The following is a 16,147-nucleotide window of genomic DNA, read 5'->3' on the forward strand; positions in this document are numbered from 1 at the left end:
CCCTCTTTCAATGGGCGGATTGTGCTGCCAATGTAGATTAAACCACATTGGCAGACAATACAATAAACAAATTGTTCATGTATTGTGAATCCCCTGGAACAATTAGTCAGAGCATGTCTTGTAGGCCCACAGAAACCATCGGGAAACATGAAGTCTCATCTTTAGTGAAGGGGGAAAGATGGGAAACAGCAGCTTCCTTTCAGTGATATGTCTGAGGATAAGCATGCTCCATTCTTGTGACTATGTAAGAAGTGGTCTACATTTGGATGAAAGCAGGGCGAAGGAAAACTGCATTCACTGAATTTCCAAGCAATCATCTGGGCAGCTTCAAACAGTTTATGGAACACCCCTGACATTCAGGCCAGTAAGGGAAATTACAGCTCCTTTAAAGATAACTCTGAGTAAACACCAGAAAACCGTATCCTTTGACCATATCCCCTCGCATAATCATACTGCCATATTCTGAATTCCATTGTTGCTGCAATATAATTCTTACATTAATTGGGAAACCAGAACCATTTCGCTGTCATCTCAGTTTTGTCAGGATTACTGAACTCCCAAGTAAGTGGTACCGAATTGTCATCCAGAATCCTGTGTGATAAATCTCCTGCAAGAGGTTCCAGCTCTGTAACATAGCCATTGATTTTTTGAGAAACCCAGAGTGTTAAACTTGCCTCTACATGAGGAGTTTGATTATTGTGCCATTCCCATTGAGCCCAAAGCAACGCTTCCTTTTGAAAAAATGTATTTTCTTTCCGAATTCAAGAGGGAAGTTTTACACCAATACTTGCAAGAGAACCTACCAAATAGACTCACAACTAGATCATTTTCCCCTCTGGTGTCTCCGTGTTATTTGTTTCAAAGAAATCAAATGACCTGAGGCCATATATTGATTTTCGACGACTCAACAAAGTAACAGTAAAGGACAAATATCCTCTTTCTTTAATTAAAGACTTAATTAAAGACATTTTGGAGTCAGTTGGAGGTGCTACAATCTTTACTAAGTTGGATTTTCATGCAGCTTATTTCTCTGGCATGAAGTAGGGAGATGAATGAAAAATGTCCATCTGGACCCCTTTAGGTCATTTTGAAAACCGAGTGATGCCATTTGTCTTGAGTAATGCTCCAGTGATTTCCCAATGTTTCATGGACCACATTTCTGCTGGCATCCCCAACCTTTACCTCAATGATATTTTAGACTTTTCCAAAGATCCTCTTTGCATCATCAACATGTTTGTCATGTATTAACCAGACGCTGTCAGAACCATCTTTTCTGCAAACCCAGGAAATGTGAGTTTGATCGGCCTGAAATAGAATGCCTTTGGTTCCGGCTGAGCAGTACGAGAATATCCATAGATCCATGAAAAGTCTCTACTATCCTGGATTGGCCAACTCTTTGAATGTCAAAGAAAGCAAATTTTTTTTTAGGCTTTGCTAACTTTTATTGACAATGTTTAGTAACTTCGCTCAGCTAACCAGTAACATCACCCAAATTTTAAAGAAAGAGAAGTTGATCCATGGATTCCAGTGGGAATCTTCTACTGAGGATGGTTTCAGGAAGCTAAAACTAGTTTTTACTCAAGCTCCAGTTTTACGACATCCAGACCTAACTAAGAAATCCATAGTTGAAGCGGATGCTTCAGATCAAGCCGTCGGGCTGTAAGTCTACAGTGGCAGGAAGACAACAGCCTAAAACATTTTATTTTCTATAGGGTACAGATGTCCATGGGAGTGCAGGCTAAACAGGCATATTGGAGAAACTGTCCAACCCCGACACAGAAACTTCTTGCGCCCCTTCAAATGTTAAAAAACCTATTCTCGTGATACATATCCACCAAGGTCATGCAACCTCCCCAATTGCAGCTCTCTACTGCCATACTGTGGACAACTCTGCAAAATGTTTGAATACTCATTATTGGCATACCCACGCAAACGGTGGATGTTTCAGTACAGTCTCAGCCTCTCTGTCCCATATTATACAAGTCTTTCTAACAATGTAGGGAAGGTGTGCCAGCACCCCACTGCCTCTCTATAGTAAGTTTGGTAGTGGCTGTTCCCCACATCTGCTGTCCAAAAGTCTCTTCTCCCAGTTCTCACCCACCATCCAATGTACAGTATGTTGTACGTGCACAGCTATGTAAAATTAATTTCAAGTCTGGAACATTAAATCTACCCTTCTCCCTTTCATGCTTCAGCGTGGCCAGTTTACCCCGCTTCTCTTGAAAGACCCAATCATTTCCACCAATAGTTGATCCAAGGCCATAAACTCTTTTTGCAGCAGCAAATACTTTATAGCTCCCTGAAGCACATACGGGCAGCGCAGAAGGAAAACCATTTTGGCTAGAGCCACCCTTCGTATGACTGAAAATTGCAATGTGGTCTAGAAACCAACCAAAGAGCAAAGACCATCTGTTACCTGACAATATTCAATTTGTGACTCTCCGCCTTGTTCAACGTGAGTCAAATCCCAAGATATCTACAGTCTGTCCGTACCCATGAAACAGAAATTCTCTGCAGTGAGTCTAGCACTTGGCCCCAAAGTTCTCCCATTGTGTATGCTTTGGACTTATTATAATTGACATATAGTCTCAATACCTCTCCATATTCAGATAATGCGTGCAAAAGAATCGGGGCAGAGTACTCTGGTTGCCTAAAATAAAGCACTGTGTTGTCCAGATATAGTTACACAAGATTTTGGTTGATATATTAGGGTCATTGTAAAATGACTCTTCGACATATGTTAGAAAATATTCCCATTTCTTTTAAATTAGTGCTCTCAGCTGAGCTACCTACACATTAGTCATGTTTATTATCTTTATTCAACACTAGACCTCATGCAATTAATCTTTGTAATGTGACAGTGGGATATCTATTCGTATGCAAGCTACTATATTGTTACAACATACCACAGGAGCCAAATTGCTGATCAGGCAACAGCACATATGTGCAAGGATATATGACATGATAATGTTTGTCAGTCTTTGGAATACTTGCTATGAAGGCATAACTTACTTTCTACCTGTGTTGAAAGATGAACACACTGTTCTCCTTGAAGAAATGCTGTGGAGAAGAAAAACTACATTCCTGAAGTATGATGCTGCATGCTTAACCAGTCATAAAGCCATGTACTACACTTTTGCATCACTATGCCCATATTCCTTCTATAAAGCTTGTACAAGTAGAAATGGCACTTGGTATCATTCTTAAACCCGAATCTAAATATGGCCTGAAGCAAATGTAGTAAGTGCAGTTTTTTAAAAGGCATGGCAAAGAGTAGAGGAGCTGAGTGTTAGGGCAGAAATGCTCCCTACATGCTTCTGGGGAGTGTGTTGTGTGCCCTCGTTTGGACTGCTAACAAAATCGCCAAATGTCACTGCAGGCTTTGTGATTTTTTGCTTCAGTGAATACGACTATCATGTATCCCCATGTTAAATTGACTGAGACCCCAGAGTAATGCAATGAGGCCTGAAGGGAACCCTAAAGTGAACCTTCATAGGAGAGTGACTACTGTTCTCTTGCAGGGCTAAGACAGACTAGCAGTGCTTATTGCATTGATTTATAACGGAGGGCATTTACTATCCGGCCAAATGAATCTATCATGGCATTTCCTTGAGTGGATGGGCAGCTTAAAATAAAGGGCTGAAGTGAGGTTGTCCTTGTTCTTCATTTTATCTGAGAGCAGTTCCTGAAACGTTTCTGAAGATTTCCCCAGAGATCTCCTGTAGCCGAACTTCAGAATTCTTTGGGTGGGGGTAGTATATGCTCTCCTTATTTGGAAGAAGGCCTTGGATCCTTCCTGCCCGTTCCGCCACAAGGGTCACTGTAGTCCGATTTCAATAGGAGGGAGATGGGTTTACCAAATCCTTCCCTTTCAGGGTTAGCCTCCAGCACCATATTGTGGCACTCTCAGATCCACTAATGATTCCTGATTGCATAGGAGTAACAAAGACTATGGCTGGATCTGTCTGAGTGAAATAAACCAAATCAAGATCTGACCAAGACCATTTGCAGAGAGCATTCAAGGGAATAGCTTTCTGTGTCTCTGATTGGAGACTCTCCCCACAATAGGCACATAACGCAAAAAAATGATTGGTCAAACTTAGAAAAATGACTGAGCATTAGCCCTGCTATTAGTGCCAGTAATGCTCAAGAGCAGGACTAAGAGTCACACATCAGGGTGCCTAAGAAAATACCTGAGCTTCAGGGCTGGAGTGTTTATTTGCCAGTTCCCCTCCAGGTTGGGATCAAATCTGGATCAAGACCCCTGCAAGGATACCTACAGCTGCCGGAGCAGGATGTTTTGTCTGCCCTTGGCCACATCTGCATCCAGTGACACATGACCAACTTTGAAGAAGGGTCACATGTATGCAAGTACTCGCTAACAAAAGCCAGGGCTGCAGTCTAACCGGGAAGCTCACCTGGCTCGCAAGTTTTAACAGAAAGAAAGTACCAATTTAAAAACCTGAGCAACAATTGCGAATATAAGTGTTCATATCAATCAAAACTCTCCAGTAGTTTAGATTTATTTTCTTCTCTTTATTTTCCCATTTCCATAGTATAGTGGTTAAGGTGTCGTTGAAGAATATCCAAATAAGAACTGTAATTTCATAAGATACTATGGAAATGGGAAAATAGCTATTAAAAATAGTTGTTTAATTATCTATTACAATTTTAATCTATACTCTGGATTTCTACGACAGAACAGCAAAGCCTGCCACGCTGAAAAATAGCTTGTGTGTGTGATTCACTGTATGGAGATGTTAACATTTAATTACTATGTATCCTACTTTTAAATGGTATGCATCCGACCTTGTGGGCTACAAGGCCTACACAGAGGTGACTTAGTATTTAAACAGAAGGGGCCCGATTCACAGAACTAACTTAAGACAAAATCCTAAACTTACTACTTTTGGTATTCACAGAAGTTAGGATTTTGTCTTAAGTTTGTCTTAAGACAAACTTAAGACAGACTTAAGACAAACTTAAGACAAAATTCTAACTTACGTCTGTCTTAAGTCTATCTTAAGACAAATTTAAGACAAAATCCTAACTTCTGTGAATACCAAAAGTAGTAAGTTTAGGATTTTGTCTTAAGTTAGTTCTGTGAATTGGGCCCAAGGCTTTTATCTGCCAGGGGTTTATTTTGACAGGTCAAACTGTAGTTGTTACACTACAGTGGTAGGAAGGCAACAGATACAGTCAGGCTACAGTGGAAAGCCTGAAGTCATGTTTGCACTGCCATTCTAGTGGCAGTGCAAATATGGCTTCAGACCTAGACAAGTAGGTGCTGCAGTCCAGTAGTCATAGAGGTAAGTTAAATATGCCAATTAGGACTGAGCGGATTTAACTATGTTTAAAGAAAGAGCACTGGCACTGTATTGCTGGGTAGCAGGGTTAAAATGCACAGTGTTCTAAAGCCGGCAAAAACAGATAGGGAAAACATTTGTGGATCTAAACAAATAGGGCAAACATTTGTGGATCCACCACCCAAAGATGATCCTTTCCTACAATTTCCTCACCACTTACCTTGTAATAGCTCTTCTTCAAGGCTGAAGTTAGTACACTGAGAATTTTTTTTGAAACCTACAGTAGGATGTAGATATTGTGAACGCCCTTGTACCAAACACAATAGGAAGTCGGTTTGTATGGAGTGTATTGTATTGTGAATATCATATTATTTTCCATAGGATTTCCTTATACGCAGTTGCATATTTTTGTGTAGTGTTGAGCTGTGTGAACAGATTGATTTACTTGTCTTTTTTTTTTTTTTAAGAAAAAGCACTTTTTTAAAGTAAAAGCACTGGATGGACATTGATCTATTGTTATTATCTGTGTTGCTAAGTTCTCAGTGTCTGACACACACCAACTCCCACTGTAAACCATGGGCTGCTTTGCTTGACTACGCTGATGGCCAAGTGCTAAAATCTGAAGCTGATACTCTGAAGGTGGTACATTAGTAAAGCAGCCCAGGGCACCAGTTCCCACAATACGCAGAAACACAGAAACCACCTCGAACAGTGCCAATGATGGATGCACTTCTCAAGGGAATGCAAATGTGGAGGATTCTTATTATTAGGACTTGCTCCACAATGGTAGAGATTTGAGGTAAAAAGCTAATTTCCTGAATCCTGTATTTACCCATAATCCTAAACAATCAAATGTTTGAAGAATTCAGAGGAACATTTTAACTTTGGCATGTGAGTTGATTAGCTGTTAAAGCCCGCGTGTACCAGCTCTAAAGCCACCTACCCAGGGTATATTCCCCTGTTAGGCAGGGAATTTTGAATGATGGTGCTTTGAGTAAAACTGCAAGATCACTTTCAGTTACTTACAGTTACACTTCAATGCCTGCCACCACACCGAGCGGCAAGATAAACTAACTCACATTTTTTTTACATTTTCAAATACAGACCCCCCAAAGTTTTTTTTGTTGTTTTTTTTTGTGTTCAGGGCAATATTGCTGACACACAGTTTTTCCCCCACACACATGGACACTGACCATTTTTCTGGCCTTGCCTTTCAAGCATGCCATGCCCAGGCAAGAAAAACTATTTTTACATGGCATTGGAAACCCACTGCTAAAATCAACAGGCCACGTGAAACAGTGATTTTTTAAAACTCCAGGACCACATTGGACTGGTTAGATTGTAGCTACGTGATAAAAGGTCTACATGGCAATCCACCTCTAAGGAAGCCCATAGTCTGACAATGAATCAGTGTTGGTGACCTAGCTGTAGATTTCCTCAAGTGGTTGAAACACATGCCTTCTAAAGAACTCAGCGGGATGTTGCCTGACAAGAGTTTACTAAGTCCCTACCTTTTTTTGCAGGCATCACTAACAACAATGGAGTAGAATGGCAGACAATGCGTAGATTTGCCGTCAGTACATTGCGCAACTTCGGGATGGGGAAGAGATCCATGGAGGAGAGGGTGCAGGAAGAGGCACGCCACCTTATCAAGGATATAAAAGACACTGATGGTAATTGTCCAAAATAAAATGTGGAAAATATTTACAAGCGTAGTACATACGAATATAAAAGGATGTATGTGGACAGAACCCAGATACCATCCAATTACGGAGTGCTTGGATCTTTTATTGTTATAATCAAGAGAGTGCACACATAACTAATTAGGGAACTTTAGAGAATAGATCAAAGGTATAGGTGATCTGTCTCAGATTGGTGTACGAAGAAACGATAATACAGACAAGACACAAAAGTACAAGTTAACCCCATGGGTGCCAGAGGGCGATGGGAGGGGACCTCTAAATACACAGAAATGGCAGATCCCTTCAAAAGCTAAGAAATATTTGGCAGCAATACCATGGGAAAACAGAATAACATGCCACAGACAATTATTTTATAATGTAATGCTATATGATGTGGCTAGTGAAACAAACAAAGGTAATCCTTCCTCTGCAAGAACTGTGAAATGGTGTTCGAGGACGCAGTAACCTATAACAGTGTCCAACATGATAAACGCTGTATTGAACTATTGCAATTTGCATGAAGGGAGTCCTAGACATATCAGACCAGATGAAACCTCAAAGAAATCTCTCTGAGGGTTCAATATATGCGCTTTTGCTTAGAAGGGATCCGTTTCCAAACTGGGATAGACGAGGTCTGAACCTGCATTAAACGCTCCAATTACTGAAGATTGTAATGTGGAATGGAAAGCAAGGCTGAAAAGCACAGATCGGTCACATCATCTATAAGGTCCTGCTGACTCTTGTGAGCTAGTCCAAAATACTGCAGACCACTGTGAAAGAGGAAAACCCCTATAGAATAGAAAAGTATAGTTGAATCCCATTGTCGTTCTCAGATAATGCATGGGTCAAACACAGCATTGAACACATCCCTATGTAGATAGATGGAAGTTACAGTGGAAAGCTATGTCTAAAAGGCTGTTGAGATAACACAATTTGCCAGGTTAGAATTGGCAGAAATAAACATATTGCAGCTGGGTGTAAGTGCAAGTCTGGGAATTTTGGTTTATGCCTCTGGAAGAATCTGGATGCAGTTTCAAAACTGATCTGTGACAGTGGTCTTGGAATAAAAATATAAATTTTTGTCAATTTGTTACCCTTATAGGAAAAGCCTTTGATCCAATGATTCCCATCCAGAGTGCGGTTTCCAATGTCATCTGCGCTGTTATGTTTGGGGAGCGCTTCGACTACAAAGATCAGAAATTCCAGCAGATCCTGCACGCGGTTGATAAATATTTCCTTTTCATCCGTTCTTTTATTGGACAGGTATGGAAAAATTCAGGGCCTCACTGTAGGAGCTGTTTTTCTTCATTGATCATAAGATCAACTGGTAATATTTCGTTTTCAAATGTCTTTTTCCAATAATTTACATTTTGATTCAAGATATGTTTATACACCTTCTAACACAGGAGAACGCTTGATTGGTTTCTTGGTAAGCATGGGAAGTAAAGTGCTGAAGGTCCAGGCAGATGTAGTTAAATTACCTCTTGGGTATAGATATGCTTTAAATAATCTCCCAGAATTGAAATTTACAGGACTTTTATTCTTTTTTTCAGGGTACTACAAATGCTTTTTGAGGATGAACACCTAATTTTAGAGGGTGCACTGTGATCTATGACAGGGAGCAAGGCTTAAAGTGGTAAGGGGTGGGGTGCTACGCTGTGTACAAGGATTCTTGGTGAACGACTACCATGTTAGGTAGATGTCTAACCTGCAGGCCTCTACTAAGAGACAATTAAAATAGCCATAAGGAAAGACCTCCCGAAGAAACTGAGGTTCCTTAACATCCTTCCACATTTCTTAACGGACACTGAAGATCTCTCATTTTGCATGCTAATATCTTTATGCGGTGTCCCCTCAAAGTTAAATTACACCTGCTAGTCCCCTGGGTGAAGCTCATCCACCTACACAAACTGAACACAATTAAATTTGCAACCATTGTAAATTATCAGGTAATTGTGTAAATAATGTTTGACAATTGCGTTGATTTGTTTAATCTCTCTAACTTGTGGCATGTGCTCTCATTACCTGGTCCTCGTAGACTTTACTCAATTTTTCCTCTTTACCAACGTATTGTAAAGAAATGTGGAATCATCTTATTTACCTTGAGATACATAGCCAATCATTAAACAACCTTACCTCTGTGAAAAATAAAAAAAATTAATGCACTAAGAAGGAATTAAAAACATAAAATAACTTGACCAAGCCGAATTCACTCATGTGCAGATGGGAAAGTGGCTACAACAGAGTGAAAGAATGAGAATAGGACTGGGAAGAAACACATTTGTTCACGAATGACGCAGTTTCTGCTGAAAGCGACTGGAGGCAAACACTGACATCTATTAGTGTCACGTGTATGTTTGTTTTGTAAAGAGGCTGACAACTAAATGAAAGAAATGGCCCTCAGTGCAAAATGACGCAATTTACTCAAGAACTTCAATGAAAGAAAAAGAGAGCTTTGGTTTCATAAAAAGTGGAAACAATATGAGCATATTAATAGGGAAAAATACTTTTAAAACAAAACTAACTGAACTGTGAGATGGGATATTAACACAGAGTATAATGGCTTCCAAAGATTGGCCACTCTAGCACAAAAAAAACAAAAAAGCATCCGAATTAGAGGACATTTGTTTAGGTTTGAAGTGTTTTATCTGTGTCATTTCATAGAAGGGGGAATAATGTTTTAAGAATGACACTTCTTACTTACTATTTGTTTTATATTATACATTATGCTGTTAAAGCAAATATTAATTGTCCTGAAAATGGGGACATTAGTCCCAAAATGCATAGAGTTGACTAACAGACGTTGCTATGATTGTAATTGGGTTAGCCCAGTGTTGACGTTTGATCAAGAAAGACAAGTTGTTTATCGTTAAGAAATGATGGTGAAAATTAAAAGAAACGTGAATGATAGTTTACAGAATCGAAATCAGCAAAGTACTGATTTGGTGAAAATTGAACTGAGTTTTTTTTAACCTTCGCCTGAAGGCTTGAGCTCTTTGAATCTTATGAAGGTTGTTTACAAATGACATACACTTTATATTTTCTGTCACATTAATTATAATTGAACATTCAAGGGAATGGGAGCTCTGTTAGGCATTATGCCTCAAGCAGCAACGATTACAACTAGTGTTGTTTTTGCTTCAATACAGTTTATCTTTGCCTTTATTTATGTTTTATTTTTGTCATTGTGAGAATGAGAACTATATCTGCTGTGCTGTGCGCCTTCATTGTTTGTAAATTACATTTTGTGGAGGACTAGCTAGGCTTGCTTCTTGGTGCTATTATAGACTGTACAGTATTGAATTCTCACATTTGCGCCCCTTCTATTGGCCGTGTTATTTAATAATGTTTGGTGTTGGGACCAGTCCCCTTTCCATAGCAGCCGATCAAAAACGATCTATTGACTCCATCAGTGTGCTGTGAGTCCTTCTACTGTTTGTTCCAGCGTATCGGTAAGAAGAGGACGGACTGACCTTGATGCAATTCACTGCTCGAAGATCAATCAAAGTGACTAGGCAATGTATAGTCCAAGACTTCATTGGCCATATTCCATAAAAATGCGGCCCATTTACAACGTGACGCATCTAGGGAGACGCGTCACGTTGTAAAGCCCTGCGTCACATTATACCTGCGTCAGGTATAATGTATGCAGGGTGGGCGTTCCAACTCAAAAAAGCCTTGTAGAAGTGACGCAGTGAAATCTACAAGATTTCACTGCACCACTTCTAGGACGCCACTCCGTCAAATTCTTATGCCTGCTTGAAGCAGGTGTAAGGAGTGACGCAACACAATGAGGATAGGCATCACCCTGCTTTGCTGGAGTTGCGTCATGCTTGCGACTCGACTCCAGCAATGCATGACTTTTGCGTCAACAGATGCGTTAGAATTTCTGACAATTGTTGCGCCATGGTGCGCCGTATTGTAAATACGGGGCATCCATCGTGGCGCAAAAGATTCTCAAAGTGGCGCAGGGAAAGTGATGCATCTTCACAGATGCGTCACTTTCTTGTAAATCTACCCCTGTATTGTTACATCGTAACTGTCAGGGCCATCGCTCTACAGCACAGGAGATGTTATTATTAATCAGTGCTCACATTGGAGGTTTTTCCTGTTCCGTTAACGCTCTGTGTCATTGGTCTGCATGTGCTGTCTGCTACAAGCATTTTCATCAAGGTGCGGAGACTGGGCTACACAGGGCACAAGTCCTAAAAAAAGAAGGATGGGGCACTAACCGAGTTAGGCAGTATGCAAGTGAAATCATGATACATGCCATCACAGCGCATGATATTTTTAAAAAAACACGGGAACCCAAAAGGTAGATAAGGACCTTGGGTGATAGTTTTATATTAGAACACTGGTCCTTAAACAGAACAATCGTGAATAGGATAAATATAGGCTAGTATCAGTGCTATACTGCGAGTGTCCAGCCCGACATTCAATTTAATAAATCAATAACGTCAATTGATTTATTAAATTGAATGTCCAGCTGGACACTCACAATACAGCACTGATTCTAGTCTATATTTATCCTATTCACCATTGTCCTGTTTAAGGACCACTATTCAAATATATCACAGCGCATGATGTCACGACAAGTGGCTTTGCACATGACATCACAGGAAGTGACCTCACTGGACGTGACATCACAAGAAGTGATATCAGAGATTAAGAGCTCACACATGTTTATCAGGTGTATCAGGAGTACATTCAAGCCCATTATGAGATTTAACAAATGAGATTTGGGGTTGGGATTGTACCAAAAAGTGGCGCAATCCTGGCACAAAATCTGTGCTCAACTAATACATTTATTTATTTAAACCCTGCCACAAAGAAATTGGCAACAAGGAGAAGCATGGTAGTGTAGATCTGTTATGCTTAATCGGTTGCAAAGTCTACATTTTAAAATATTTGATTGGGTTAAGGCATCTGCTGTGAAGGTGCCCAGTAAATCTCAGGGAACAGTAAGAATGGTGAGATAACTCTGGTAGTTAATGTACTTCCTGGAGAGATCTGTGTTTTGTGAAGTCCCAGATTTGAATCAAAGTAGTAGAGAAGGTAAATGGGTCTACTACAAAGCACATCATCTAACACACAGATGACAGATTTTAATTTTATGTAGATAGGCAAGTGGGTTACTGCTTTTAACACAGAGATCCCTTTTGTTACCTGCAGTTCATAAATTGTAATCCTTCTAAAAGACCACAGTGAGGTATCAAGGACATGTGACTCCTACACCTTGTAACCCTCACTGTCTCATGTAACTCATCTTGTACATTGTTTTACTCATGTACAGGATATATTCTCAATGTATAATGTGTATGTTATGTAAAGAGCTCTGACACCCTGCATTGGGTTGCATAGCGCTATTAAAGAAATACAATAGTGCTATTGAAATAGTTATATGTGTAAATACTGGGCCAGTCGAACACATCTGACATTCTTACAGTGCATGCATCTCTTATATACAGGGACTGAACAAAGGCAAAAGCTGCCTCTCTTAAGTACCTGTAAAGAGATAACAAGTTGTGTGGCTTTGTTTCCCCTCCTTGGCATTTACATTTAAGTGTGAGGTTCCCAGCCACCACCAGTCAGGAAATTCAAACAAAAGAAGGCCTTATGGCCCCTTCCCTTCGGCCCAGCTGGAGGGGGAAAAAACTCCTCGCTGCCTATATGATGCTGCTGGGAATCAAAAGCAGACAATGTGCAGGTGCTGCTGAAGGTGTCCCGGTGTCTGAGAATTACACCGTGACACATTCCGCATATTTCTATGGGCCCAACTTCCTGGAAGGGGGGACGGCGTCCACCCTGTGAAAAGAGTTGGTGGATGCTGTGTACCTGTGTCCACCCCCGACTCATGCCCTGGGGCTGCCCTCACTGAAAGGAAGAACAGTTATGTGCTGTAAGACTGTTTTGAATGAGAAGAATGCTGTATGTGAAATAGAATTGGTGATATACTATAGTGGCAACCCAGTGTGGCGTTGTCAGTTGAGTGATAGGAGCAATCAGGGAGCCTCCTTAGAACGCTGATGATATACTTAATTAACGCTGAGGAGAGAGCTGTCACGGTTGGAACTGCTTGTGTTCCTGAGGCAGACGGGGTGCACAGCCTCAGAGTAGCGAGTGAGGCGTAGACGCTACTTGGGCGAGTGGTCAGGCAGTTTCTTGTAATCTACGTCATGAAATTAAGGCTGGAAGCAAGCGAGACGAAGGCAGGATGACCAGAAGATGAGAAGCGAAAACCAGAACAGGCCAAACATAAAAGTAGAACTAAAGCCTTCAACCTTACTTCGATGTCTGGCCTGTCCTCATTTTTGCTTTTGCGTAGTATTCTAAAAATAATAATAATAATAATAATAATAATCTAAAATATATGCACATGGTACGCTTACAGAACATTAGCTATGGCAAGACTTATAGCCTCTACCCTGAGTCCCCCTGCCCTCCTCGCCTCCTTGTCTCACCTCTGCCGCAGCATGTCAACTGAAACAGGTTAGTTATTTAAGGAAAGTATACCTTTCAATTCTCCTTTGCTGGCTGAATTGACGTTTTGTCCCAAAAACCTGGACATGTATTTAAAATTATGGAAAGCGTCGGGACACTGGGACAGTCCCCTGAAAACCGGGACTGTCCCCGGAAATCCGGGATGTATGGTCACCCTAGACCATGGGTACTAGCAAACATTTTTATCGGGCTGCTAAGTTTGGTCTTTGGTGTGACTGAGGGCCACTGATGCCAGTGTGAGTGGGTGTGAGTGTCTGAGTGAGTCTGTGAGTGGGTGTGTGAGTGTGTGAATGGGTCTGTGACTGTGTGCGTTAGTGTTTTTGGTGGGTCTGTGGGTAGGTGTGTATGCCTGAGTGGATCTGTGAGTGGGTGTGGGAGTGTTTTATGAGGTCCCCGAGTGGGTTTGTGAGTGTCTTAGTAAGTGTGTGTGTAAATTGGTCTGTAACTGGGTGTGTGAGTGTCTTATTGGGTCTGTGAGTGGGTGTGTGAGTGTCAGTGGGTCTGTGAGTGGTTGTCTGAGTATCTTAGCGGGTCTCTGAGTGAGTTTTTAAGTGTCTTAGTGTGTGTGAATAGGTCTGTGACTGGGTGTATGAGTGTCTTAGTGGGTCTGTGAGTGGGTGTCTGAGTGTCTTAGTGGGTCTGTGAGTCTGTGTATGAGTGTCTGAGTGGGTGTGTGAGTGGGTGCATGAGAATCTGAGTGAGTCTGAGGGTGTGTTTCAGTGTGTGAGTGGGGTTGTGCGTGAGTGCATAAGTGTCTGAGTGGGTGTGTGAGTTTCTGAGGATGTGCGTAAGTGGGTACATAACTGTCTGAGTGGGGGTATCAGTGGATGTGTGAGCATCTCTGTAGATCTGTGAGTGTTAGAGTTGGTGTCTGAGTGGGTGCGTTAGTGGGTGCATGAGTATCTGAGAGGGTCCTTAGATGGGTGTGAGAGTGTCTGAGTGGGTCTCCCAGTGGGTGGGTGAGTGTCTAAGTGGGACTGTGAGTGGATACATAAGTGTCTGAGTGGGTCTGTGAGTGTCTCAGTGGGTCTGTCAGTGGGTGTGAGAGTGTCTGACTGGGTTTATGATTAGATGTATGACTGCTTGAGTGAGTGCATATATATTTTTTAAGTGCTGGCCAAATTTGCGAATGTGCTGTTAAGTCCAATAGAGGGCCACTTTGATCATCACAACAGATCCACGAATCCTCACACATGAAAAAAATGGTCCTGAACATTTTTTCACCTATTAGGAGTTCCTCACAGACCCCTCCATTGCATCCATGGGACCAGGGTACCTCTACTCTGAACCTTTCTATTACTTTGTTGATTGATTTTCACCTCCCAAAGCCGTTCCTCGATTTATAAAATGGTGGTTGCAACTTTCTGCTCAGATTGCTGCCAACCAATCACTCAAGTGCTGTTGGCACATGGATGCGCAAAGCACCACAAAGTATTCACGTCCCTAGATATCTCTATTTCTTTTTCCATTTATATCTCAAAAACTATGGACCGGATTTACACCAACTCAAAATAAGCACGCTTTCTGAACTCAGATCTAGCTTTCTTCTAAATCTGGTGTAATACCGTTCGGGTTGTAGTCATGCCTAAAATCCCTATGGGGAACTGCATTGGGAAAATGCTTTTTTTGGGGGAGCCCTCTTTTTCTCGTCCTCCATTTGATGAATCACCCCTGAACTTTTAATACAGCAACTGAACTCAGGTGTGCACTAATATCGTGAAGATTCCTCCAACGGGGCCAAAGTTATTGCCGGTCGCTAGTATGTAGTTCTAGTTAGGACCTAGTTTCCATAGCAAAAGACTTTTTTTACTTACCTGTAACTGTGGGGCAGTTTGATGAATCTTCACGAAAGTTTTCAAAAATTGCCCTGCTGTGTCTAATTGTGCATGGTAAATGTCGGGGTGATAAGTCAAGCTGGAGCCAAGAAAAAGGGTGGGTCGAAAAAAGTATGTTTTTCATGTTAATTCTCCTAGGGCTTTTGAACATGACTACAGCTCGAACCACTGGACAGAATTGGTCCAAAAAAGAGTGCTTTTTGTGATTTGGTAACAATCTGTTCAGTAGTTTTTGAGATGTTAAAAGAAAAGCAAATTTGTATCTCTAGATTTGAGAACCCTTTGCAAATCCTCTTGATCTCATGCAGAGATCTGACGGGCTGCCAACACACAACCAAGAAGTGTTGGCAACCATTTTGTGTCTCTGTCTCAGCCGAATCTCAAAGAAAAAGCTAAATAAAAAGGGAAGGGGTCAGGGCAGGAATACCCTGACCCCGTAGCCCTGGTGCTGGAGTATCCCAGGGACCCCACCAGGGCAAAAAAGCATTTTTTTTTTACAATTTTGGCGTGATTCATGAATTTGTGAAAAAAGTGAAAAAATAGCAAGCGCTGTTCCTTGTACATTGTAGTAGTGGAGCCCCCGAGTGGGCGAGGTCCCAGGGGCATGCATTTTTATATCTAAAATGGAGGTGGACATATGCAACTTTGACAGCTCTCACCAAGTGAGAGCAAACAAAACTCTACTCCCGGGAGTCAGGAAAACAGATGACAAATTTTTCCCACACGCAGGGACAGCATTTTTTGCTGCTCCCTATGTGTGGGAGCAGTGGCGGCTTCCACTGGAGGCAGGGAGGTGTCCGGGACTACGGAAAAATTGTGGATC

The 16,147-nt window shown here is 41.4% G+C and overlaps 1 protein-coding gene across 6 annotated transcripts in view; it reads left to right on the forward strand.

The window, feature by feature from the left end:
- The window catches only part of LOC144782023 (cytochrome P450 2G1-like), a 701,349-nt gene that overhangs the window by 391,755 nt on the left and 293,447 nt on the right, over nt 1–16,147 (forward strand). For all 6 annotated transcript variants that reach the window (XM_078661140.1, XM_078661139.1, XM_078661142.1 and 3 more), the window contains exons 4-5: nt 6,830–6,979; nt 8,091–8,251. In XM_078661140.1, the coding sequence (XP_078517266.1) occupies nt 6,830–6,979; nt 8,091–8,251 (311 nt within the window). The remainder of the gene's footprint in view (nt 1–6,829; nt 6,980–8,090; nt 8,252–16,147) is intronic.

Source organism: Lissotriton helveticus, chromosome 9 (assembly GCF_964261635.1).
Source record: "Lissotriton helveticus chromosome 9, aLisHel1.1, whole genome shotgun sequence".
Lineage (NCBI taxonomy): Eukaryota > Metazoa > Chordata > Amphibia > Caudata > Salamandridae > Lissotriton > Lissotriton helveticus.